Source organism: Acomys russatus, chromosome 12 (assembly GCF_903995435.1).
Source record: "Acomys russatus chromosome 12, mAcoRus1.1, whole genome shotgun sequence".
Lineage (NCBI taxonomy): Eukaryota > Metazoa > Chordata > Mammalia > Rodentia > Muridae > Acomys > Acomys russatus.
This window is the reverse complement of record NC_067148.1, coordinates 14,319,791-14,346,256: the sequence shown is the minus strand read 5'-3', so window position 1 is coordinate 14,346,256 and position 26,466 is coordinate 14,319,791. Positions and strand designations below refer to the sequence as shown.

General features: G+C 37.3%; 1 protein-coding gene across 1 annotated transcript in view; it reads right to left on the bottom strand.

The window, feature by feature from the left end:
- Positions 1-26,466, bottom strand: part of Nbeal1 (neurobeachin like 1) — a 147,238-nt gene that overhangs the window by 67,432 nt on the left and 53,340 nt on the right. The window contains 16 exon segments of the mRNA XM_051153879.1: positions 1,130-1,218; positions 1,906-2,065; positions 3,110-3,268; positions 4,324-4,480; positions 6,449-6,551; positions 6,662-6,821; positions 8,418-8,551; positions 8,985-9,153; positions 11,729-11,818; positions 14,922-15,007; positions 18,939-19,242; positions 20,486-20,605; positions 21,380-21,512; positions 22,711-23,291; positions 23,378-23,476; positions 24,896-24,979. Coding sequence (XP_051009836.1) covers positions 1,130-1,218; positions 1,906-2,065; positions 3,110-3,268; positions 4,324-4,480; positions 6,449-6,551; positions 6,662-6,821; positions 8,418-8,551; positions 8,985-9,153; positions 11,729-11,818; positions 14,922-15,007; positions 18,939-19,242; positions 20,486-20,605; positions 21,380-21,512; positions 22,711-23,291; positions 23,378-23,476; positions 24,896-24,979 — 2,628 coding nt within the window.

Sequence of the window (26,466 nt, the reverse complement as noted above, 5' to 3'; positions counted from 1 at the left end):
GTGTGTGTGGCATGTGGTGTTTGAAGAGACCAGAGGCTGATGTGGTGGACTGAGAGAAACATATCAACGTAGCAGCTCGGAGGAGACTGCTTGCTGAGTTTGCTGTTGATGGAGGTGGGTATTGCCCCAAAAGACACCAATTAACTATAAACAGCCAGGAGAAGGAAAAGAGTGTGCACCCCTTCTCCCCAGTAACGTTCCTTTTTAATCCCAGGGTTAAGGGGCTAATGGAAGAGAGCTAGAGGCATCAATACCCTAAATAACATAGAATTTAAAAAACAAGTGTCAACAATCAGACACTCTGAAATATGACGTATCTGTTAGAAATGGCCAGGAGTGGTCGCAGACGTAGTGGTAGATGCCTAAAACACCAGCCACTGAGAAAACTGAAGCAGAAGGATCATAGCTTCAAGGTGAGGCCGGGAAACAGCAAGATTTCTGAGACACAAAGGACTGGGGATGTGAGATTTACTTCAAAAGAAAGCGTAGAGGAAGAGGCGAAGAAGCTCAGGAGAGGAAAAAGACAGAATGGATGGGAGTAGGAAGGAAGGCTACAAGCACTGAGGGTTCTGGCAGAGAAGTAAATGTTTGACTGTGGAAGGGGAACATTTACAGAAAAATAAGTAAAGCTAAAAGTTGACATACTGGAGCAGGTCATGGTGGCACATGGCTGTAATCCCAGCATTCATGAGGCAGAGGCAGGTAGATAGATCTCTGAGTTCAAGACCAGCCTGGTCTCCAGAGTGAGTTCCAGGACAGGCAGAGCTACACAGAAACTCTGTCTCGAACAAAACAAAACAAAAATTGACATACTGATTTTTTACAATTACATAAAGTTAATTCTTTTCTGAAAGAACCATTTTATTACTTATTTATGTATGTGTGTATTTATATAAGCTAGTAGTGCTATACTATCCAGGCTGGCTCCCAGCTCATGATCCTTTTGCCTGGGCCTCCCACATGCTGCAATTACAGGTATGCACCACCATGTCCAGTTGAAACTGCTTAGAAAGTAATATCTGTTATGAAACAAGCAAGCACAAAACATGTATCTGCCACAAACTACTCAGTGGAAAACACAGTCATAGTATGATGTTGTTACAAAGATACATGTTGAAATTTTACTCACCTTTCTGCAGAGGACCACGCGGACATTCACACGTGTTCTGTGAGAGATGTATACTATAGATAACAGATCTCTGAAATTAATAACCGGATCTATGATTTAAAAAAAGTTAAATTAAATTCCATAGATATCCAAAGACAGAATAGTATTAATTGTATAAATACTGAAATAATTATTCACTTTCCAAGGAGAACTATAGGGACGTTCAAATCCTCCTCACTCCCCAAAATTCAGGCTACTAGTACTCCAATTAAGCTCAAATAACTTCTCTTTCTTTGATTGCCTAAGTATATTATGTATACTGCAGGGATACAATACTATTATCTACATTTTTCTATACATATTTTGGATTATCAGTTAGACCACTCAAGATAAAGAGCCTCATTTCCACAGTCAGGCAGAGCATCTATCATAAACACTAGTTTGTGGCTGTGGTCCAGATATAAAAATTCCTACAAAAAAATAGGAAAGATAATATGTCTCAAATTAGTTTTCATTTTACCTTTAAGAACTTAAGTACCTTTAAAATTTTAAGCTCCTTCCATACACATTTTCTTTAATACCATTCTCTTATTTAGGAAACCAATCATTAACTTGGCTAATCACTCAGTAGCCATTTACTGAGTTCTGGAAGGTCAAGAAACACGTATTATCTGAGGAACACCTTGAAACATCAAGTAACAGGTAATTTAAAGAGCACCCTGAAAAGGGAGTTTTAACAAATCTTCTAGTGAAAGCCAACTTCCTAAGTACATCATTGCCATTAGCCTGAGTCATACCTGCATTAATGATCTGATTAACAAGGTTTTTAATGAGAGATGTGTTAACTGGTACTTCATTGAGGAGGAGTCCCATTCCTGAATAGCCGACTTCTCTAAGACGGATACGTTGCTTACTACGTTCATAAACATTTGTGCATTTTAGCATTTGTTCCATGACCTGGTCACAAAAAGTAATAAGCTTTTCAATGCAGAAAAACATTGTATTTTGGAATATTAGCAATAAATTGTACTGAAATATATCTGTATTTTGGAAAATAATGTTTTAAACTCTAGTGTAAATACGGCAGATAAAAAAGTAGTGTAGGGGCTAGAGAAATGGCTCAGCAGGTTAAGAGCACTGGCTGCTCTTCCAAAGGTCTTGAGTTCAATGCCCAGCAACCATATGGTGGCTTATAACCATCTATGGTGAGATCTGGGGTCCTCTTCTGGCAGGCAGGCACACATACAGGCAGAACATTGTATACATAATAAAGAAGTAAATAAATCTTTAAAAAAAAAAAAAAAAAGCAGTGTAGCCAGGCTCAGTGTGGCACACCTGTAATCTCAGCTCTCAGGAAAGCAGAAGAAGGTAGACCTCTGTGAGTTCAAGGCCAGCCTGGTATACAAAGTGAGTCCAGGGCAGCCAAGGCTACACAGAGAAACCCTGCCTGGAACAATCAAAAAGAAAAACGAAAGGAGGAAAGAAAAGAGTAGTGTACATAAGTAGCAGGTATGAAGAACACATTCATGTGTCAAGATATTATTATTACTATTACTGTTAATAATTTTTTGAGACAAGGTCTGATATATTAATTTTTTGTGTGTTATTTTGATGATTTCGCTTATTATGTTTCTTAGATGTGCTGGTAGATTTGCGGAGGGACATAAACCCAGGGCATGCTAAGCCAGCACTCTACTGCTTAACTATACTCCAAGTCTACATTATAGTTTTGGAGTTTTTTTGTTTTGTTTTGTTTTGTTTTATTAATTTATTCTTGTTACATCTCAATGGTTATCCCATCCCTTGTATCCTCCAATTCATTCCTCCCTCCCATTTTACATTATAGTTTTTACAATATACACATACCATGAAAAATTTATAACTAAAATATACAAACTAAAGAAGTATAAAAAGTTTAGTCAGAGAATATATACATTGTGAGCAAATTTATATACTCACAAATGCCCCCAAAATATAAAGATGCTTACAAAATATCTGTACCTTAAAAATGATTTCTCTTAGCTTGTCCGAGTATTTCTGGTTTAACAGCAAGGCATACAGTATGTCAGCATTTCCTGGTTCAAACAGAAGTAAGAAGAGCTGACCTCGAGTTGGACTGGTTCGTAAAAGACTGAAGAGTATATCCAAAATTCCAAAGAGCTTTTCAGGTTAAACAACACAAAACAACAACAACAACAACAACAAGTCACTCATGTAGTCAGGTAGTAGAAGGGCATACATCTCAAAAATAGTTATCTAACTAAATCTGAAAAGCCCTGTTTTTTCCTTTGGTCTCTTTAGCTTGTCACTACTTCCTTTGCATAGCCTTTTATTATACGTATTCAGTCTCTCTGAAACCATTCGTCGGCTATTTGCCCATATGAAAGAAATCCTCTTCCACAGAAGGGTCTAACCTCGTCTCCTAAACATGTAAAGTCCTCCTATAAAACCTCACAATCGTACTCTTGTTTCATAGTCATTTGCTAACATTTCTTAATTATGTAGATTCCACTTGGCTAAAAGAATAATTCCATAGCTATATTACCTGCATTGTTTAATACTATTGTATGCATAGCTAAGTTTTCAATTTGATGACAGATAATATATAGACAGAAAATTATGAAAACAAAACTTGAGAACTGCCAGATGCAATAACTGAGTAATGATTTAGATATAAAGTGTCTTTCTTAAAGACTCATGTGCTGAAAGCTTGTTTGGTTGCTAGCAGAGGCACTACTGAGGTGATCAGATCATAAGGACACTGACTTCATCGATGAACTAATGACTAGTAAGTTAATAGATTATTGTAACAGGCTGGGTGAAATAATAAATGGAATTATGCCTTTGAAAGAGCTCTTGTCCCTGGCCCCTTCTTATCCAGCTCCCTTCTGCCTCTTGACTACCAAAAAGAAGCAGATTTGTTCAGTTCGACTACCAAATACTCTGTGCATCCTGGCTGCTCAGAAGCAAGAAGGGGAAATGACAACAGGAGAAAAAACTCAAATCATAAGCCAAAGGAAGCCTTGCTCTTTATAATAGCTCATCTCTGGTATTTATCACAGTAAGTGCTTTCCAGACAGAAATTACAATGTACTTCTGGAATTGCAGTATTCTGACAGCATCCAATAGCATTTAATTAATTAGACAATTAAGTATGTAAGTTTATAAGATGACAAAGTAATTTAACAGTTAAAAATCCATCTCAGCCGTAATACCTGTTCTTCTTCATTAGTAGCAGCTATGTAACCTATGATACTTTGTATTTCTTCATGAGTTCCACCTTTACAAAGAAAATATTTAATAAGCCCATACAAAGAAGTCCTTATTGTTCGAATATCATCTGGAGATAGCTCATTACATGTAGAGCCATGCCTGAAAGAGAAAACAAAAGTATGCAAGTTGCAATATTAATTTAAATACTTTTATAATTTTATATAAAAGAATTCATAATGTTAAATATTAAAGCCAGGATAAAGGCACCTGTTACCAAGCCTGACAACCTGACTCCAATCCTGGGACGCACATGGTAGAAAGATAACCAAGTCCCACAGGCTGTCGTGGAGTTAGGACAGTTTGTGAGACTTGGTTATCCTGGTGAGACATGGCATTATGTACTCCCTGCCCCCATACACACACAGCACACAGAAATGAATGTAACTTTAAAATTAAAAACAAAACCTTCCTAGGTGCTTGCCATAAAGTCTGTAAAGTACGTGCTGTGCACACATGATGGCCTGAGTTCACTCCTCTGAACCCATGGTAAAAAACTGGATATGGCAGTACACACTTGTAGTACTAGAACTAGGAAGGTACAAGCTGGTAGATCCCTGGGGCTTGTTCCTAGCCAGCCTAGCCAAATAGTCAGCCACAGGACAGGAAGAGTTCCATCTAAAGAAATCAAGGTGGACAGAATCATCTATGGTTGCCCTCTGGTTTCTACACAAACACACACACACACACACACACACACACACACACACACACACACGTGTACAAGCACCATTATCAGAAGAATATGCACAAAGGTAGCCTGGGAAGCTGACTCAGTCAATAAAGTGCTTGCTATGCAAGCCTAAGGTCCTGAGTTTAGGTCCCCAGAACCCATGTAAAAAGCTGAGTGTGACAGGGTTGACAAAGGATTCTTAGGGTTTGTTGGACATTCATTCTAGCCAAATAGATGAGCTCCAGGTTTAATAAGAAACCCTGTCTCGAAAGCCCAGATGGAAAGCAATTAAGGACACCAGAGGGGTTAATGATTTATTTAGCACAGTGGTAGCCTGTTTGCCTAGCAAGGGTTTGATCCTCAGCTCCAAGAAAAAAGACGCCAGAGTTGGGTGTAGTGTGCACACCTTTAATCCTAGCCCTCAGCAGAGCCAGGAGGAGCTCAGTGAGTTCAAGGTGAATCTGCATTGGAAATTCATCTCTGGCATCTACAGCATGTGCTATACCCCTCCCTCCACGGACCCCATGAAAACATACAGCATACACATAGGCACAGGCAAACTCTTTTAATATAATTATTACAATTCATGGTACCTTTCTTTTCTTTCTTTCTTTCTTTTATTTTTTTAAGGTCCTACAACTCACTACGGAGCTGAGAATGACCTTGAACTTCTAATCCTATTGCCTCTTAATACCCAAATGCTGGGCTACAGATATGCAGTGCTACATTGTGTAAGAATCATGTTCATTAGGAAAGTACACTACACAAAGTGAGTAGGCCAGCTGATTTCTTTTACATTAAGAGACATTATAAGAGTTTCAGTGACAGAGCTGGGTGTGGTGGCGCACGCCTTTAATCCCAGCACTAGGGAGGTAGAGGCAGGCGGATCACTGTGAATTCCAGGCCAGCCTGGTCTACAAAGTGAGTCTAGGACAGCCAAGGCTACACTCAGAAATACTGTCTCAAAAAAACAAAACAAAACAAAAAAAAAGTTTTACTGACAAAAATAGTTATTGCAATATTCAACAACTATAAAATTATAATACTAAGAAAAATTATAATACTAACAATACACAGTTGTATGAGCTATGCATATTAATTAGTTTAACTCTCAACCATAACAGGTCATAGTCTTAATCTGATTTTTACACATGAAAAAACTTTAAAATATAGAGAATTTACGTGAATTGACTAACACTACACAATTAACAAAACCAACATACAAACCTAGTAAATGTGACTCTACTAGTCATCATTTTAACCTCTACATTCCCTGTTTCTCTGAAGTTTCAGCATGCCAGAACTGCTGGTCAAGGGAGCAAGCTACACATTCAGTCAACTGTCAAACAGAAAACAACTAATTAACAAACAACTGAGAAGGAACAAAAATGTCATACCCGTAATAAATCCTAAGTGTATCTAGGAGAAACTGCACGCCATACTTCTTCCGGAAAACTCTCCTACTGTCTTTAATGATAGTCGAAAGATACTGTATATGGCCTAAAATAAAATGTTCACTTATAAATAACGTAACTAAAATAAAGTCACACAGATGGTCATATATATTCCAAAAACAACTTTACAATATTTTATTGATAGTGTAGTCTTACCAATCCGAAAAGGAAAATCTCCACGGTTCCAAATGCGGAAGTCAAAGAGTAAATACTGATACATTTGTTGAAGCAACAGTGTGTTTTTTTCTAACGATACCTGTTCAATTAGTAATTGAACTGCCATCAATACATTAACATCCATTAGGGTACCTGGTACCTAAAATTTAACAGGAAAGGGTTTGCTAAAGGTCAGTTTAAATAACAGTATGAAACTATAACATCCAATAATTAAATAGAAAAAAAGATGGTACAAAATATAAATAACTTAAATCATTAATCTTTCTGATTTAACACTGGATCATATTTTCCTAATGTCATATTTCTAAAATCTTTACTTTTTTTCTGGCTTTTTAAAGACAAGGTTTCTCTGTGTATCCCTGGCTGTCCTGGACTCACTTTGTAGACCAGGCTGGCCTTGAATTCATAGAGATCTACCTGCCTCTGCCTCCCAAGTGCTGGGATTAAAGGCATGCGCCACCACGCCCAGCTTCAAGTCTTTCTTTTTAATGCTCAAAGCACATTATCACTCTGATTTTTTACAGAGCTCTATTATTATTCCCACTTTACAGTCAGGGAATCTAAGGCATGAAACAGCATCTCCATACAAGTCAGCCAGCAAAAGTTTTAAGCGCAGGCAGTCTAGCTACACAATCCATGGTCTAACAGATGAAGGAACTGAAGCTGCAAAACGTCACGAGCCAGTACAGGACAGACTAGTCTCTAGAGGGGGCTGGGGAGATGGCGCAGAGGTAAAGAGCACTGGCTGCTCTCCCAAAGGTCCCAAATTCAATTCCCAGCAACCACATGGAGCCTTCACACAGACATACATGCAGGAAAAATGCATATAAAGATAAAATGCACAGAAACATAAAAAGAATTTTTTTAAAAAAGAGAAAAGAAAGAAAGAAAGAAAGAATTCTCCAGAAAACTTTAAAGAATTATTCCTCCCACACATACAGATCAAGAAAATTCAATCACTGCTGTGCTGGTTTGAATATGCAGTGGCCCTTATAGATTCATGCGTTTGAATCCTTGGTCCACAGAGAGAGGCACTATTAGGAGGTGTGTGACACACTTTGTCCAGCCATCTCTCCAGCCCACTATACCTAGCAACAACAAAAACTGCAGGAGAGAAGCCATATCCTGGTATATGCAATAAACTTCCATTTAAATAGCCTTGTGATTTGCTTTAATTATTCCCTAGATTGGGGTTTATAGGTTAAACTAGAAATTTGTCTTTATATGTTAGGTCAGGTATGACCGTACACATCCATAATCTTAGCACTGAGAAGGCTGAAGCAGAAAAGCAAAATTTTGAAGACAGCTTGGGCTACAAAGTGAGATCCTCTCTTGGGATTTGATAATGTCTAGCTATTTAGATAAACTTTTATTTTATTTATTACAAACACTCCAGCTCTCTTCTCTCTCACAGCAGTCAGAGGATTTCCTGATGAACATATGCATGAAGTCACTTATCAGACGTGTGAAACACAATCTTCTGGTTCTCAAATACCTCTAATACTATACCTAGCAACTAAGGAAGCATACATCAAAGGTAATATATTCTTATTTAAGATAAGTAATTCTATTATTCTAATAAAGTTTATAAATGCTATCTGTAAAACAAGTCATATGCATTGAACAATTTGAGCTATAATACAGTAATCATTAGTAACATTTATTACTAAGAATAAAATCACAATAACAATTCATGATCATGACAATAAATCAAAATCATGTTAGACTTAATTACCTTTTGAAGTAAGGCACCAAGAGTTGCAACTCCATGGGACTGGATAAGATTATCCTGGTTGATAGAATGTCTCTGAATAAAGTGTTTCACAATCAAGATAAATGTTGCAACTAGATTTTTCTCTAGTCTTGACTCTATGAAAATAGAACAAAATGTCATTATCACAATCACTCTCATCATTTTTACATCAAATATTTTTTTATCATAATTCACCCTGTAACAAAGAACTGATCCAATTCAGTTGCTTGCTCCAAGACTGATTTGTACAATGAAATAAGAAAAAGCACAAACTACTTACTATATGTAAATACCATATGTAAATATTTTCTTTACCATGATTTAACAATGTGGTGGGTTTTTCTTTTCCCACTAAGAGTTTAAAATAAAAATAGTCAAAAGTAAAGTTACTATCTTCACTGTTTTGCCCAAGGCATTATAAACTTACTGAATTAAGTCAGTTCAGTAGGGCAGCTACAGCTATAAATAATTATAAGTAGTATGGCATTTTATTTTCCAACTAATTCTCAATTTCTAAGTGACTACTTTGGACTAATGTAATTTTATTACCTGATGCCTTTGTGGAGGCCAACCCCATACATTCTTGTTCAGCAGGTGTTAGTAAGTCAGGAACTGTGTTTTCTCTCATTCCTTCAGACATCTGTCCTTCACTACAGTGACTTATTTGTTCCAGTAAAGGAAAAAATACATTCAATCCACCTATGCAATTAATGATGTCCTGAAAACAAAATCAAAAATTTTAACATTACAAAATAAGAGCAATGGTATAATTTAGTATCTACAGTATGGATGAAGATATAGCTTACTAATAAACCTTAAGCAATGTAGAAGACAGCCTAAGCTGAAGGAATCCTTAAGCAGACAGTCTCAAAGATAACTAACTCAACTTCAAAAGAGACCATTTCAGGTCATTTTTCTTTGCTTGATTTTTTAGAGCTTGGAAGTTTAAACATACACAATGTCCAATGTAAATCTAACAATGCCAAGAGTGAGCAACTGTCACCATACAATTGTGAATGAAAAAAACAAAACAAACAAACAAAAAACCAGGAGTTTCTGTGAATTCAAGTCCAGCCTGGTCTAGAAAATGAGTCTAGGATAGCTAAAGCTATGCAGAGAAACACTGTCTCGGAAACAAAACAAAACAAAACAGAAAAGGAACCAGAAGTATGATTTTAGTTAACAAAAGACGAAATGGGTAAAGGAAGCTAAACTATAAAAAGTGCTTAAATGTCTGACATACAGAGAATGTTACATAAAGTTACTTTTATTGTTAATCATTAAAACATTCAGACCTGCACTGAAGTGTTACTGTACCCTTGTAATACTAGTACAAGAAAGGATGGGAGGCAGGAACATTCCAAGGTCAAGGCCAGTCTACAAGGGAGTAAGAGGGAAAGGGAGGGAAGAGAAATAGAAAGGAAGGGGGGGGGGAGCAGATCAACAAATCTATCACCTCATGTACTTACCTGTCACAACTGCAGCTATGAAATACTCAACTGGGCATGGGGGCAAATACCTGTAATCCCAGCACTCGAGAGGCAGAGATTGGGGGATCTCTGTGGGTTTGAGGCTAGCCTGGTCTACAAAGTGAGTCCAGGAGAGCCACGGCTACACAGAGAAACTCTGTCTCGAAACAAACAAACAAACCAAAAAAAAAGAAAAATCCACTTACTTACAAAAGCTCTCAATACAAAATTCTTTATGTTGTACCTGTACCTGAGATTTCAAGATTTATTCATACTGCACATCTGCCACTTTGCTTTGTATATTTTTAAATGATCTAAGATTATTTTACCCATTACATAAAAAAGATGAAAAAGTGTGTTGGGGGAAACCATACTAATGTTAAAGAGCTTTTTGTGTGATTATAACTGAACTCTTTGGATGGCAAACATTTTTCCTCTCAGTTGTCTTTTTGTTTTTATGTTTGTGATGAGGAGAGGGATTTTATTTTATTTACACATAAAGATATAACTGTCTTTCTCTTAATAATTCTGTTCCTGTCTTGTTTCTCACATCAGGCAAAATATTTGATTAGTTAATTTGTATAGCTACAATACAAAGTACTAAAGACTCTGACTTTTTAAAAATTTTATTATAATTTATTCAAGACTACATTCTGATTGTTATCCCCTCACGTGTACCTTTCTCCCCCCCTCTTCCACCCTATTACCCTCTCCTAGAGCTCCTCCCCCACCTCCATCTGACCACAGCCTATCAGGTCTCATCTGGATAGCCTGCTTCCCCTTCCTCTTCCATTGGGCCTCCCTGCCAAGAGGAGGTGATCAAATTGGGAGCTCGAACCCGTGCTCTACTCAAAACAGTAGAGTAGGAGCTGTCCACTGGCTATACTGAACAGGGGCTAAGACTCTGACTTTTCATATCTGCACAGCATACCTAAGATAATTAAGTTTATATGTAACACACAGACCTAGTCTTGTAAAGACAATGTTACAAGGGAAAAGTTAAACTATGGAACTTATATATAACTGGATACAAGAGCATTTTTTTTTTAAGTTGGCTTGTTTGATGGCATGGTTTATAAAGGTAAATTAAGTTTCAGTCATTCAACTACTATACTTGCTCATCCTTCTGAATACAAATCATGTAACATTTTACTTATCTACTTATTTATTTGTGGGGTTTTGTTTTGTTTTACTTTGAAAACAGGGTCCTACTATATAGCCTTGGCAGGCCTGGAACTCCCTATATAGACCAGACTGAACATAAACTTAAAGAGATATGTCTGTCTGCCTCCTCAGTGTATGCGCCACACCATGCCCAGCACTGCATGAAATCTTAACATAGACCAATTATTAAGATCAACTTGGTGATGCTTAAAAGATAAAATCTGGGCAGGTGGATAAGAACTCTCTTGCTAGGCAAGCACGAGAACCTGAAGGTCTAAGTTCAAAACCCAAGGGCTCACATGAAGCTTTCGGCAGGAGTGCCTGAAAACTCCAGCACCGAGAGAGCCGAGTCAGGGAGATGCTGAGCGCCCAGAAATCAGCCAGCTTAGCCTGAAAGGCAAGCTTGCTGTTCAATCAAGCAACAGGTGAAAACAACAAATTTCTAACAGCATACACACACACATATTCTTCCTCCCCTACTTATCATATTGGGGCTAAGAATGTGGTTCAGTGGTAAAGCAGTTACCCAGAATACAGAATATCCTGGGTCCAGTTCCTAGTACTGGGGGGAAAACAAATTCCACCTAAGTTCTATGATTAAGTAAACTTAACAGTAAATTTAAATTATACTATAATGTCCATTGTATATTATTAATTTACCTTAATGTCCCAATTCACTACTTTGTTTCCTGTTAATCTTCCATGTAAATAATTAGTAGACAAGTCAAGACAAATTGAATTGTTGCAAGCCTAAGAACAACAGAAAAATACAACGAGCATCTTAGTGCAATTAGAATGAAACATAACTTTAATTACATAAAAAACATCTCAGCATAATTTTAGAACTCTATTATAAATCAATAATAATAACATGCCTAGTATTTTCCTTTTACTGTTCTCTCATGTGTGTGGTGTGTTGTGGGGGCACACAAAAAGGTCTATTCCCATGGAGGCCAGGTAGACATCAGGTCTTAGATGTCATCAATCACTCTCTACCTACATTTTTGCAGCAGCTCTCTCACTCAACCTAGAGCTCACCCACTGTCTAGACTGACTGCCAAGCAGTCTCTCCACCTGTCCCTGACCTTCCAACAGTGGAGTTCAGGCACACATCATAATGGTCAGCTTTCACAGAGATGCCTGGGGATCCAAACTCAGGTCCTCATGTTTATGCATCAAGGGCTTTAACTAATGTCTCTTAAAAAAAAATCAGGGACTGAATTCTAGAGCACTCAACTTATCAAAAGCAGGTCACTGTATTCAGTTCTAGACACAAAGAAAACACCAAATTTTAAAGAAACAGATGATTAAATACCTGCTACAAATGAGGATGAAAATGGAAAACAGCTGGCTACTGAAAAGTCTCCAAAGTACCATTTAACAAATTACCATTTGTTAATACTTGAATCATTTTTAAGACTGCTCAAAAAACTGGTAAAACATATTAAACCAAGTAGAATCCTTTTTACAGCATGATTTTGAGCGCGTATCATCAATCTCCAAGGACACGAAGAATGCAAGAGCTCCATGAACTCGCCTAACTTTAGAGACATGCATTACATCATTTTGGAGAAACACGCCTTCAATAAAATGACTTTCCTACATATTAATCACATGTCTTGGGGGGAGGACAACAACTAATTTTTTTAATAGTACAGATTTTTGAAATTTCAGTCTCAAAAAATTTTAACATCACCAAATTCAAAATTTCTTTGTAAAGAGGCAACAACCATAAAGTTACAAACCAGATGCCCAGCCAGGTGTGGTGGACACACCTTTAGTCCCAGCACTCAGGGAGGCAGAGGCAGGCAGATCTCTGTGAGTTTGAGGCCAGCTTGGTCTACAAATGAGTCCAAGACAGCAAAGACTACACAGAGAAACTCTATCTAGAAGAAAAAAAAAAAAAAAAAAAGCCAAACCAAAAAAAAAACCAAACAAACAAGCAAACCAAAAAGCCCCAATGATAAGTCACCAGTATACTACTTGGATAAGATGCAATCATTTCCTAGATATCTTTGCTACATACTGTAGACTAAGTAGGAGAGGAAAGACCGGCAGTTGCCAAGAAAGGAGGTTATTATTGATTGGGTAAATATATTATTATTGTTGGGTAAATATAAAGATCCATGGATCTTGACTGGATCAAAACTAACCTTTGCTAAATAAGTATTTTTTAGGGAAAACCAGATATAGGTGATATATTCAGTTATGTAAGTAACTAAGTAAAAATATTCAGGGATAAAATTTAGGGTTAGGAAGCTATGTTTTTAGTTTGTTTGTGTTTTGGGTTTTTCAAGACAGGGTTTCTGTGTAGCACTGGCTGTCCTGGAACTCACTCTGTAGACCAGGATGGACGTGGACTCACAGACATCTGCCTGCCGCTGCTTCCCAAATCCTGGGATTAAAGGCACACGACACCACAGTCCAGCTAAAGTTTTATAGTTGAGCCAATCTGCTTTTATAAATGACTTGAGAAAAAGTCATCAAATGTAACAAAATGTTAACAATTGGAATTTGGGTAAGGAATATATAGAATTATTACACTACTTTTTTTTAAGTTCTCACTAAGGTTTGAAATATATCAAAAAAATAAAGGTGGAAGAACATAAAATCAGTAATTTTATTAGGTCAAATGAACAAATAAACAGTATGATCATGCAGCAGCTTGCTAAACAGAAAGGGATATTTTATATTATCCCACACAATAAAAGTATTTTCTGCACCAACATAACATTAACTATGATAAAGGCAAATAAATAATGCTATTTGTGACACTTCTCTGTTTTCTCCCTCCCAATTTTACCTCATATCTTTTTTCCTTCAGTCTTTGCTAGTTCATTACTTTCATTAACTAAGTCTGTGAAGGGGAAAAAGCTAGACATGGCATGTACACTGACAGGGCTTCTGACCTTTAGAAAACATTTCCCCTCCCTTCAACATCACATTTTTAAAAAGAAAACCAAAGTTTGAGTACAACTGTTTCCTCTCTCTTGTCAGATAACTACATAAAGTTAAAAAGGTTTCATTCATTTGGGTGACTATCTAGGCAGCAAACTGTCATCTCTGTCATCTTCTCATTTTGGAAGTTGCTAACCTGCACTTCCTGTTTACTCAGATAATTAATTTTATTCCTTCTCAGGTCTCTGATGTGGTTGAAGACCAGAGTGTTTAGTTTCACAATTAAACTTAGTTGTTTAGGGGTTAAAATGTCTTTAGGTCTAGATAGATGTTTTAGGTTAATAGGGATGAGATATGTTATATACTGATTTACATTCAGAATGTTAGACTCACCAAGATAGGAAAGATGTTTTTCCCAAGGTTGCAAATACAAATAGGAAAAACAGAGCCGGGCGTAGTGGCGCCCGCCTTTAATCGAGCACTCGGGAGGCAGACGGATCGCTGTGAGTTCGAGGCCAGCCTGGTCTACAAAGTGAGTCCAGGACAGCCAAGGCTACACAGAGAAACCCTGTCTCGAAAAACAAACAAACAAACAAAAAACAAATAGGAAAAACACTATGAATGTAACAGTTATATAATTCCTAATTGTTTTGTGATCCTTCTTGCTGTATATAGTTTATTGTATATGTATAATAACATAAATATATGTAAAAGTAAAAAAAATTTTGAATGAAAAAACCCAACTCATAACAAATTCCAGAAACTAGTCCAATTCACACTAGTAGAAAGGCTGAGCACCTGAACTCTAGTTGAGGAGATATGCTTTAATTTTTGCTGCTTTTCAAATTCTGTTTTTAAAAAATATTCAATTACCCACTAAAATGACAGAAGGAATAAACAATGCATTTGAACTCCTGGCAGTTACAATTATGGACAGCCATGCATTTCCTCTGACCTTTGCTGTGTACTGAAGGAGGATGTTACTTGGCAGGTCGCTCATATCACAGTCTTGACACTTCCAAGGGCTCAAGCAATTTGGACCTGAAAATTAGTTACACACACACACATTACTGAATATACACGATCTCCTTGATTCTGCGTTACCAAAACAAAACTTAGAATCAAGACCTTTCAAGCTACTCAAATAACACAGCTAAAACACTCTGTGTTACATGTACATTAGTTTTATGTCATCTCTGATTCTTCCACAATCTAGAAAATGTGGGAGATGATCAATTTCTGCTGTAGAAAGGACACTGTATGTAGCATTATGAAAATATTATAAAATGCAAAGATTGTATTGACTTATCTAATGTGAAAAAATTAAAAAGAATAAGAAATGAAAAAAACATTAAAGCATTAATGTGATACATCGTGGTATACATTTTCGACTGAGAAGGCAGAAGCAGTTAGAGCTCTCTAAGTTTAAGGCCAGCCAGGGCTATACAGTAAGACCTTACCTTAAAAAAAAAAAAACACCTAAATGTGAACAGACAGCAGAGAAATGGAATAACATGTAAGGTAACAGTGCTGAATTTCATTTACAACTGAAAAGTAAGCTCATACAAGGTTCCAGTTGACACATAATGGAAGAAAAGTGCATGCATGTGTGCATATGTATACAGGTACATGTGATAAGCATAGATAGAGGCCAAAGGAAGAAACTGAGTGTCATCTTATCTCTCTCTCTCCCCCTCTGCCTACTCAGAATGCCCCAAGCACTGGCTATAACTGGCTCCACCTAATTCTTATTAGATAGATCTTTCACTCAATCTGAAGCTCATCATGTAGTTAGGCCAGCTGGCCACCAAGCTCCTAGGCGTTACCTGTCTCCACACATTAACACTGGAGTTACAGGTAGCAGCAGCCATGTCCAGCTGCTCCACAGGTGCTGGAGGTCCAAACTAAGGTTCTCCTGCTTTCACTGCGCTATCTCCACACTTTGGATATTTATTCTCAGAATTTAATCATTAAAACCACTAAAATAAAACTCTATATAAAACAGCTCATCATATTGAAATTCTTTTTTAAAGATTTATCTATTTATTATGTATACATTGGTCTACCTGCATGTATACCCTCAGGCCAGAAGAGGGCACCAGATCACATTATAGATGGTTTTGAGCCACCATGTGGTTGCTGGGAATTGAAAGCAGGACCTTCGGAAAAGCAGCCAGTGCTCTTAGCCTCTGAGCCATCTCTCCAGGCCCCATAGTGAAATTTTTAAATTTATGCCAATAGTAAAAAATTAAAGCCAGGTAGTGGTAGTGCACGCCTTTAACTCCAGCGCTCAGGAGTCAGGGGCAGGTGGCTCTCTATGAATTCAAAGCAAGTCTGGTCTACAAAGCAAATTCCAAGACAGTCAAGCTACACAGAGAAATCCTGTCTCCAAAAACAAACAAAAAAACAAACAAGCAAGCAAATGTATATAAAGGATTCATATCATAAATTCAAGAAACAACATGGAAGTAAAAATGATCATTTATAATAAATTTAGAGTATATAGATATAATAATTTTAGAGTAAAGTTGTAAGGAGAACTGTAAGAATAAAGTGTATACTATATAGCCACAAACACTGCATTAAATAACTTGTATTTACTTGGGTTATAAACAATACATTTAAATACTTCAATGAGTGTCAAAAAAAATGATAAGGTTCTAATTTAAATTCTGTAAAGTTCAGAAAGTCCTATTCATCTCAAAATTCCCACACAATTTTAACAGTATATTTTGGAGAAAAGTAAGCTACTCTGAAAAATTTATTTCCATGACTCTTAAAGATTTAGTTCAGGATATTCTGATAAAAAACAGATATAAAACTGAAATGTTGAAACTAAGTAATATATTCAAAATCATAACTAAAAGAAAAAAACACAATTACATTTACAGTATCATCCAATATCTAACTATTCTGCCTTCAGAAGCTCTGCAGGTATTCTAATACATGAATTATAAAAGTGACAAGTTCTGGGACAAGACCTATGATTTTGAAATCACTTCTGTAATTTCTTATGTAGATAGGCTTCTATGTGATTTCATCAACTCATCAATATCTGTCAAAAGTACTGATAATGTTATGGATAGAAACAAATGACCTTAACATCTATACTAAATAAAGAACTTCCAATGTGACTGAATTGTAATTAAAGCCTTTAAACAGAAAGTTAAAGTTAAATAATGTTATAACATTGGGGTCCTAATCAGACAGGGTCCCTCATAAGAAAAGGAAGAGACACTATAGAGATCTGCTCTTTTTCCTTGTCTATGTACATACTGTGGAAAGACCACACTGAGATCACAGTAAGAGAGGTTACCTCAGCCAGGCATGGTGGTGCACGTATGTAACCCCAGCACTCTGGGAGGCAGAGACAGGTGATCTCTGTGAGTTCGAGGCCATCCTGGTCTACAAAGTGGGTCCAGGACAGCCAAGGCTACAGAGAGAAACTGTCTCAAAAAACCCCAAAAAGCCAAGAAACCAAAATAAAAGGAAGGAAGGAAGGAAGGAGGGAGGGAGGGAGGGAAGGAGGGAGGGAGGGAGGGAGGGAAGGAAGGAAGGAAGGAGGGAGGGAGGGAGGGAGGGAGGGAGGGAGGGAGGGAAGGAAGGAAGGAAGGAAGGAAGGCAGGAAGGAAGGAAGGAGGGAGGGAAGGCAGGAAGGAAGGAAGGAGGGAGGGAAGGCAGGAAGGAAGGCAGGAAGGAAGGAAGGAAGGAGGGAGGGAAGGAAGGAAGGCAGGAAGGAAGGAGGGAGGGAAGGAAGGAAGGCAGGAAGGAAGGCAGGAAGGCAGGAAGGAGGGAGGGAGGGAAGGAAGGAAGGCAGGAAGGAAGGCAGGAAGGCAGGAAGGAAGGCAGGAAGGCAGGAAGGAGGGAGGGAGGAGGGAAGGAAGGAAGGAAGGAAGGAAGGCAGGAAGGAAGGCAGGAAGGAAGAGGGAAAGGGGCTACTACAACAAAGAGAAGCCTCACTAGAAACAATATTCGCTAATATTACCTTCCCTCCAGAAACTTGAGAAAATGAATTTCAGTGTTTAAAGACACAGTCTGCAGTAGTTTATTATAGCAACCCTGGGAGCCTCATACAGTCACTAATTTTGAAATTTAAATATCAGGGGCTGGAGAGATGGCTCAGTGGTTAAGGGCACTGACTGCTCTTCCAGAGGACCCAGGTTCAAATTCCAGCACCCACATGGCAACTCACAACTGTCTGCAACTCCGGAGATCTGAAACTCTCACACAGACATAAATGCAGACAAAACACCAATGTACATAAAGATAAATTAAAAAGAATATTTTTTAAAGATTTATTTATTTATTATGCATACAGTGTTCTGCCTGCATGTATGCCTACATGCCAAAAAAGTTCTGAACCACAATGCAGTTGCTGGGAATTGAACTCAGGACTCAGGAAGAACCGGAGCCATCTTTCCAGCCTAAAAAAGAAATTTAAATATCACACAAAATAGGGCTGGAGAGATGGCTCAGTAGTTAAGAGCACTTATTCCTGCAGAGGGTCTCGGTTCAGTTCCTAGCACCCATATCAAGCAGCTTCCAACGGCCTGTAGCTCCAGTTCTAGGGAATCCGATACTCTCGGGCCTGTCTGGGGACCTCAACACACACGATGCATTTGAACTCACAAAGGTGCACACGTACACACACACACACACATACACAAACACACACACAAATAAATCTTTAAATGTTTCCTAAACACCAGTTCTAGTTATGCCTACAAAAAAATTATAGGACACAACAGGCTTTTCTTTTCAGTTCCCATTAAAGCAACCAAAGGACTGTGATAGAGTTCAGTGCTTAGTTCACTTGCTTAGTATGTGCTAGATCCCCAAAATGTAAATGAAAGAATGAGTGAGTGAATGAGTGAGTGAGCGAATAACAGACTCTTCAAATCAAGTAACTCCTTAGGCAACACTCAGGCAAGGGGGGGGCAATGATATAAACACTGTGACTGTACAAGCTCACCTGCTAAATACAAAGCCTTGACCTGAGGAGGCTGCAGAGCTTCATGGAATACAATAACAGATCCTAGCTGGCCCTCCAGGGATGTGGGGCAACCCCACTCACTATCTTGGGTTCCAGCTGAAATTAATTTGGTAACTAATTTTGATTTTTCAATTGTTCCTCCCCAGGAGGCTGATGACAATATTCCACCAAATGATGTCCGGTGAGGGGTAATGGGAGCAGAGAATGGTGGATCTGGGATTTGAGATGGTGGAGGAGTAGTGGTTCTTTGCCCGGCTGAACCAATACAACAGGAAGTAAATGGCTAAAAATTAAACAAAAATGACAAAAATTACTTAAAATCACACAACCTTAAAATAAATCTCTCTCCTCACATTAAAAGTTAAACAGTATAAAGCTGGCCTCAGTGGCACACACTTAATAGTCTCACCACTGGGGAGGGCCAAGACAAAAGAGCATGAGCTGCATAGCGAGACCCTATCTCAAACAGACACAAAACAACAATGAAATGAAATAATATGGAGCCGGACATGTAGTTCCATGTCTAGCATGTATGCAACTTGGGTTTGATATCCACCAATGCAAAAGTAAATAAATGAATTTTAAAACTAGGTAATAATAAAATGACATAGTCTATATAAAAAAAAACTAAGCAAAGAAACACACTGAAAACAAAAGTGAAAACTGATTTTTCAACTGGATCAGTACATATAGGCAAGCATATACCTCAGGTATCACTATCAAAGTTACCTTTGGTGAAGATAATACAGACATTACTTTTATAACTCAACAAACCTTTTTTGATGGGTTTTTTTAATGGGTATTATTTTTTTTTAATTAAAAGTTTTACTGTTACCTAAAATAGAGATAATTGCTATTCTCAACAAAAATATTCATCAAAAATATTGTATAACAGTATAATGTTAGTTAAAGACTACCTTTAATAGTCATGATGAGAAGCAAGAAACTATCAGGTAAATTTTACTGACAATATTTTTTTTCCTTTTTGAGACAGGGTTTCTCTGTGTAGCCTTGGCTGTCCTGGACTCACTTTGTAGACCAAGGCTGGCCTTGAACTCACAGTGATCCGCCTGCCTCTGCCTCCCAAGTGCTGGGATTAAAGGCGTGCGCCACCACGGCCTGACTTAAAAAGCTTTCTTAACCTGTGTGGATGATAAAGCGTGAAGCTACTTCATCACTAGTCCATAACTAACAGAGATCTATCCGTCAGAGTTATTTTCTTAAACATCTTATATATTTGGAGAGTTTTTTTTTTAATGATACTTTGGTCTGGTGTATTCATTTCTTTGGCTCTGCCAAATATACTTTTCTAAATCTTTCATTGTATTTGTTTCTTTCCAGAATTGGTTCTTTTACATAATATCTGGCTTTATCTAATAGACTAAGAAATGAATACCAATTTACTGAATCTTAACATATAGAATACACTTCAAAAATTTTAGCCAAGAATTCAGAATATATTTCCTAAGTATCTTCAGGATTGTACAATCAATAAGGCCTATGAGGAATAAGTTACATGTACGCACCTCATTCATGGCAGGGAATCTGAGCGGGGCAGAGACCTTCTGCTGCCCATTGTCATAGATATAGACCAGACTCTGACCGAAGGGCCTCTTCCCAGGCAGGTGAACAATGGTTATGTTGTGCTGATGAGGTAGAGCAGACGTTAGGATGACTACAACCACATGTAATGACATGTGCTCACAGAGTATCACTTCATAATTTGTGTGGAAAAGGATGTTTTTTTCTTTTTTCTTTTTTTTTTTTTTTTTGGTTTTTCAAGACAGGGTTTCTCTGTATAGCCTTGGCTGTCCTAGACTCACTTTGTAGATCAGGCTGACCTTCAATTCACAGAGATGTGCCTGCCTCTGCCTCCACCTGCCTCTGCCTCCCTGGGTGCTGTAATTAAAGGCGTGTGTCACCGTGCTCGGTCTAACAGAATATTAAGGACTGTTAAATGCTGATTCAATGGTGTTCTCAAAACAAGTAACAATTTTTATGTACTACAAAACAACCAAGCCTTTACCAGAAGACTCAAATATTGTTAAGTCTCTTCTATATTTTCTAATGCTTTAAATATTCTTAGAATTATTTTACTCAATGGGAAGCATTTTATAATTTTCAGATAAGCAACAGAAATACATTAGTTTAACAATTTCACATCTCATAATGAAATTCAAAAATCATTCTAGAATCTTCAAGGACTCACAATATAAGTTTCAGTAGAAAAATCATTATGCTTTTTTAATGACAATGATAACCACACTAATATCTTTATAGATAGAACTTTACTACCAACAAAATTTGGAACTGAAAATTGACAGAGCAGATATGAACTCCTCGTAAAAATGCACCGAACTGCTATACTTCTTAAAGGAAAGAGAGAACCAAGAGTTTGACGTGGCACCCTGAAGTCTTACCCAGAGAGAGTCACAGAAACTGTGGTCAGGAAGCATGACTGTTGCATATTCTCTTTTTGTGCACACTGCCACAACCAACATACCTGAGTGGGTAATAAAAGCTTCAAAACCCATTCCACTTCCTGTAAAAAAGCTAACAAAAATATATGTCATCAGAACCTCTGAAATGCAGTTGATTAGTCTCTTCGACATTGAAGCTCATCATTGTTAACAACTTTATCAACAATGCTGCAGCCTTAACTCATTAGCCCAACTTGGTTTCAGTCAACTTTTCAATCCATTTTGGGCATATAAGTTAGTAAATTATAAAAGACAATATTGTAAGTGGGATTTCATTATAAAGCTAAAGCAGTGGCTCTCGCTCTTCCTGATGCTGTGATCCTTTTATTACAGCTCTTCATGTTGTTCTGACCCTCAACCATAAAATTCTTTGTTTCTATTTCACAATTGTAATTTAGTTGTTATAAATCACAATGCAAATATTTGTATTTTCCGATGGCCTTAACTGACCCTGTGAATGGGTCACTGGCCCCCTCCAAAAAGGTCATGACCCACAAGTTGAGAACCACTGAGCTAGAGTAAAATGATAAAATTTCAAATCATTTAAATTCTTCCAAACATCTAGAAAGCATACATAAAGGTTTTTAAACTCATAAAACATATTAAAATTAATGCTGGGCATGGTGTCACAACGTCTTTAATCCCAGGACGTGGGAGTCAAAGGCAGGCGGATCGCTGTGAGTTTGAGGCCAGCCTGGTCTACAAAGTGAGTCCAGGACAGCCAAGGCTACACAGAGAAACCCTGTCTCAAAAAACAAAACAAAACAAACAAACCACAAAGAAGGAGGAGGCGATGCATGCTATGTTTGGTATATGGGCAGTGTGATCCCATACTAGGATATCACAGTAGGACCACGGTCCTTTCTAGACGGGATGGGGGAGATTACGTAAGGAAGGGGCAGACTTGGGATCTACTACACAGAGAAACCCTGTGTGTGTGTGGGGGGGGGGGGAAATCACTGGCCACTGAGGCCTGAATATTTTACATGAAAACACAGCTCCTTCAGTTGAACAAAGTTTATTACTCCTTTCTTCTCCACTTTCATAACTATTTCAGTTTTGTTTCTTAATGACCCTCAATTTTTAGCCAGAAAAATATCTAAAATACAGAATAACTATTTTGGAAGCAATAAAGTACCTCTCAACAACCAAGTCACAAGATGAAAATTTTCATATAAAATTTGAAAACTAGATCCTCACTTTTTCTATTTAAAATCACAGTATATATAATGTAACAATATTCATTTATATTCCACAATTTGTACCATTACCTATATAATTGTTTTCTTTTTCCTCCTTTGTTAGCAGCGCCGATGGTTAACTGATCCTGATCTAAGCAAAACCAAGCAGTGAAGGAAAATGCAGATCCAGGCCATTTCTGAATGGCAGGAACAGAAATTCCTGCCATACTGTGAGACAAATTAAAATACTGCAGTGCACTCTCAAGACTGAGCTTCCGTGCCATGGTCAGGATTGCACGAGTCACAGGAATGCTGTACGGGTGAACAGACTCAGCTTCATCTACTCTCAGCAAGCGCAGTAGTCGACGGATCTCTTCTGAGCTCACGGACTGACTCCCCAGTGAACCATGGATTGCAATCAGGTTCTCAGCACAAGTTCGATGTAGGGAAGAATGGGATTCAAGCGCTTCAATGATTCTTATCCCCATGTTTGCGTTCACACAAGTAGTTCGGCTCTGTTTATTAATGCAACAAATTTTTTTCAGCCAATCCGAGATGAAGATTTGTAGGTCATGGGATTCTAGCTCTGGAAGCCATTGGATAAGAACCAAGAGAGGATGGACATTACTAATGCCCAAAATGCCAACTGAAGTGTGATCCCCCTCTACAGCCTGGAAAGTAACACAGAAGTGAAAGGGTGTTACTACAGTTCAAATGGAGGTAAAGGGGCTTCTCATCATGAAGGGTAAAAACTCACCATGTCCATAAGTCCTTTAAGCAGCTCTAGTGGCGGCTGGCCCAGAGATTTTAATACCTCAAACATGTGCATATAGCCAATTCTTTCTTTAAATACTTCCTAGAGAGTAAAGCAATATATCAAAGCACATTTTCAATTATTAAATGTATTGGAATATTAAATATTGAATACTTATTTAAACTAATTAATATGAAATACAAAGATTATGCAATCAGTTTTGTTCTCTTACATTACCTATGTCTATCTATATTTATCATTCTCTCTCTTTTGAAACAGGGTCTCTCTACGTTGCCTAAGCTGTCCTTAACATTGCAATCCTTCGCTCTGTCTCACCAACCTCAGGAACTGGATTGACAGGTGTGTACCCTTGAAGCCAGGTGTTTTCACCTTAAAACAAGATTCTACACTCTTTTTATAATAATAATAATAATAATAATAATAATAATAATAATAATTATTATTATTATTATTATTATTATTATTATTATTATTATTAGTGATGATGATGATAATAAAAAAGGTATGAAAGCTCAGCAAAATGTAAAATAAATGAAATTAGAAACAACTGTTTTATAGAATTATTTTCTGCAGGTTAAGTTATATGACACTTCCTTTACCCTCACCTTTTCTCCTGTCATCCTGTAAATCTTTTTTAAAAAATGATATAAAACTGAGGTTAATGATCACAGAAAAAAGAAGCAGAAGCCTATAGCCACACACATTGGAAAAAACAAATCCCACACTGACAAAGTGATGACATGTGAAAATGCTCAGATTGTGGATAGTTATAAACTGACTAAAAAAGGCAGGGAGTAGTGGCGCAGGCCTTTAATTCCAGCAGGGGGACAAGCAGGTGAATCTCTGTAAGTTCAAGGCCAGCTTGGTCTACAAAGCGAGTCCAGGACAGCCAGGGCTATGCAGAGAAACCTTGACTCAAAATTAACTAATTAATTAATTAACTAATTAATTAATTAAAAACTGACTAAATGGCAAAACTGATTTTATTAGTTAAAAAAAACTATGTTGCAAAACTTAATTCTTTAAGCTCAATAACCATACACTCACTTCTCTACACCAGCAGCACGACCCTCTTAATCTCAGCAATATGAGCCTCTTTTACCAACACTGTAAACAGCTCTTAGTGGCAGTTCAGTCATCAATGTTTGTTGTTGTTGTTGTTGTTGTTTTAGATAGTTTTACTACATAGTCCTAGCTAGCTTGGAACTAGCTACGTAGAGCAGGCTGGACCCAAACTCACAGAGAGCCATCTGAGTGTTTGGATTAAAAGTGTATGCCACCATGTGAGGTCACCACTATCTTTTAAAATCCTGGAGTATCCATAAGGAGTTTGTCTATAAAATTATTAGCAAATTATAAGAAGGTAAGCTAGTTTTGTAAAATATTTCATTACAAGTATTAAACCATGCGTTTTATACACTTTCACACTTCTCTTTGGAATTTATACAGCAAAAAATGAGAAAGCAGATATATTTTAAAGCTTGAAGATCCATTTTTCACCTTAGCAGCTGGAGAATTCTTCATCACTGCTGTCAAAGCCTGAATGGTTGACACAGCCAAATAATCCAACTGTCCCTGAAATACCTATCAGAGGGGAATGGCAAGAAATTAACAAGTGTACTCAGGATTCCGTGCACATGGAACCTGAAGAAATGACATGCAATACATCCTCTTCCTATCATATGGATTATTGAAAAGTAATCTGCAAGAAAAAGTTACTCATTTAACAGAAGATAAGCCACATGTCAAGAAGAATGAAGCAACATTCACTATTATATTAAATGTTCTGAAGGGGAGGGGGAAAAACAAACTACACATGCTTTTAAAAAGTAATGGACAATCTCAAGAGGAGGGAAGGGAGGTCTGCAACTAGAATCATATTATGCTGTAATTTCCCTTCAAAAATATACTTGAACTACTAGTCTTAAATACTGTTAGCATGTATAATGATACGTAGCTTAAATAACCCTGTTTCCTTAGTTTCTAAAATCAATACTAAAATGGAAATGATGTGTATATTATCTTTTAAACAAGGCATATCTATTTCTATAAAAATTGAGGCAAAAAAACGAAAACAAATTATGTATCTATAAGTACTGGCACGTTTTGGAGAAGGCAATCTTTAATACCAAAAGTTTTATGAAATAATTAAAAACTCATTCTGGTTTTTATTTAAGCTTAAGCATAAATGTGATGCACCGAATATCAGGAGACTCCTCCTAGAAAATAAACCAGTAACTACCACCAATAATACTTAAAAATAAAATTCAACATGGCTGCCATATAAGAAATTACCAACCTTCATAGCATAGAACTTGGACTAGAAAGCTGGAGCTTGAGAGACAGATTTTATGTCCTCTCTTGGCCTCTGAGGGCACTGCACTCCTACACCTACACACACACACACACACACACACACACACACACACACACACACACACACACACACCTTAAAAATGAATAAAATTTTAAAAAGGGGGGAGGGCAGAAAGCTGAAAACCAGTACTTGGAAGCAGTATTATTACAACCTGAAACTAACCACTCCACAAGCTGCATTCTCTTTTCTAGCTCCCAAGAGAATTCATCTGCATACAGAAGAAACTATTTAGATCTTGGTGTTTACTAAGATCTACCACTTTTAGATATGTTAGTCAATATAGAGTCCTGGCTTTCATTGGTATTGTTGTCAACTATTATCACATAAGAAAAACATATGTAGTAAACACTCCACAACATAGATTATACTTCTGTATATGTGAATTCATTAAAATAAGATCTGTGCTGGACTTTGTTGAAGAATAAACTAAAAAGACCTCATGGTAGCTACTGTTTGGATTGACATAACCTTGGGGGGGGGGTGGAGAAAAAAAAAAAGAATTACATAACCTTTTGTTTAAAAAAATCATAATTATTTCTAAGTAGCCCTTGAGAGTCTTTAAATAAGAGAAATCAAAAGCAATAGAGACCTTTCTGAGTTTATTGTACACCCAAAGAAGGAACTATCAAATTATAGTTTCTTTTTCACAACTCATGTTAATCTAAACCTAAACATTAAATAATTTTAACAAACA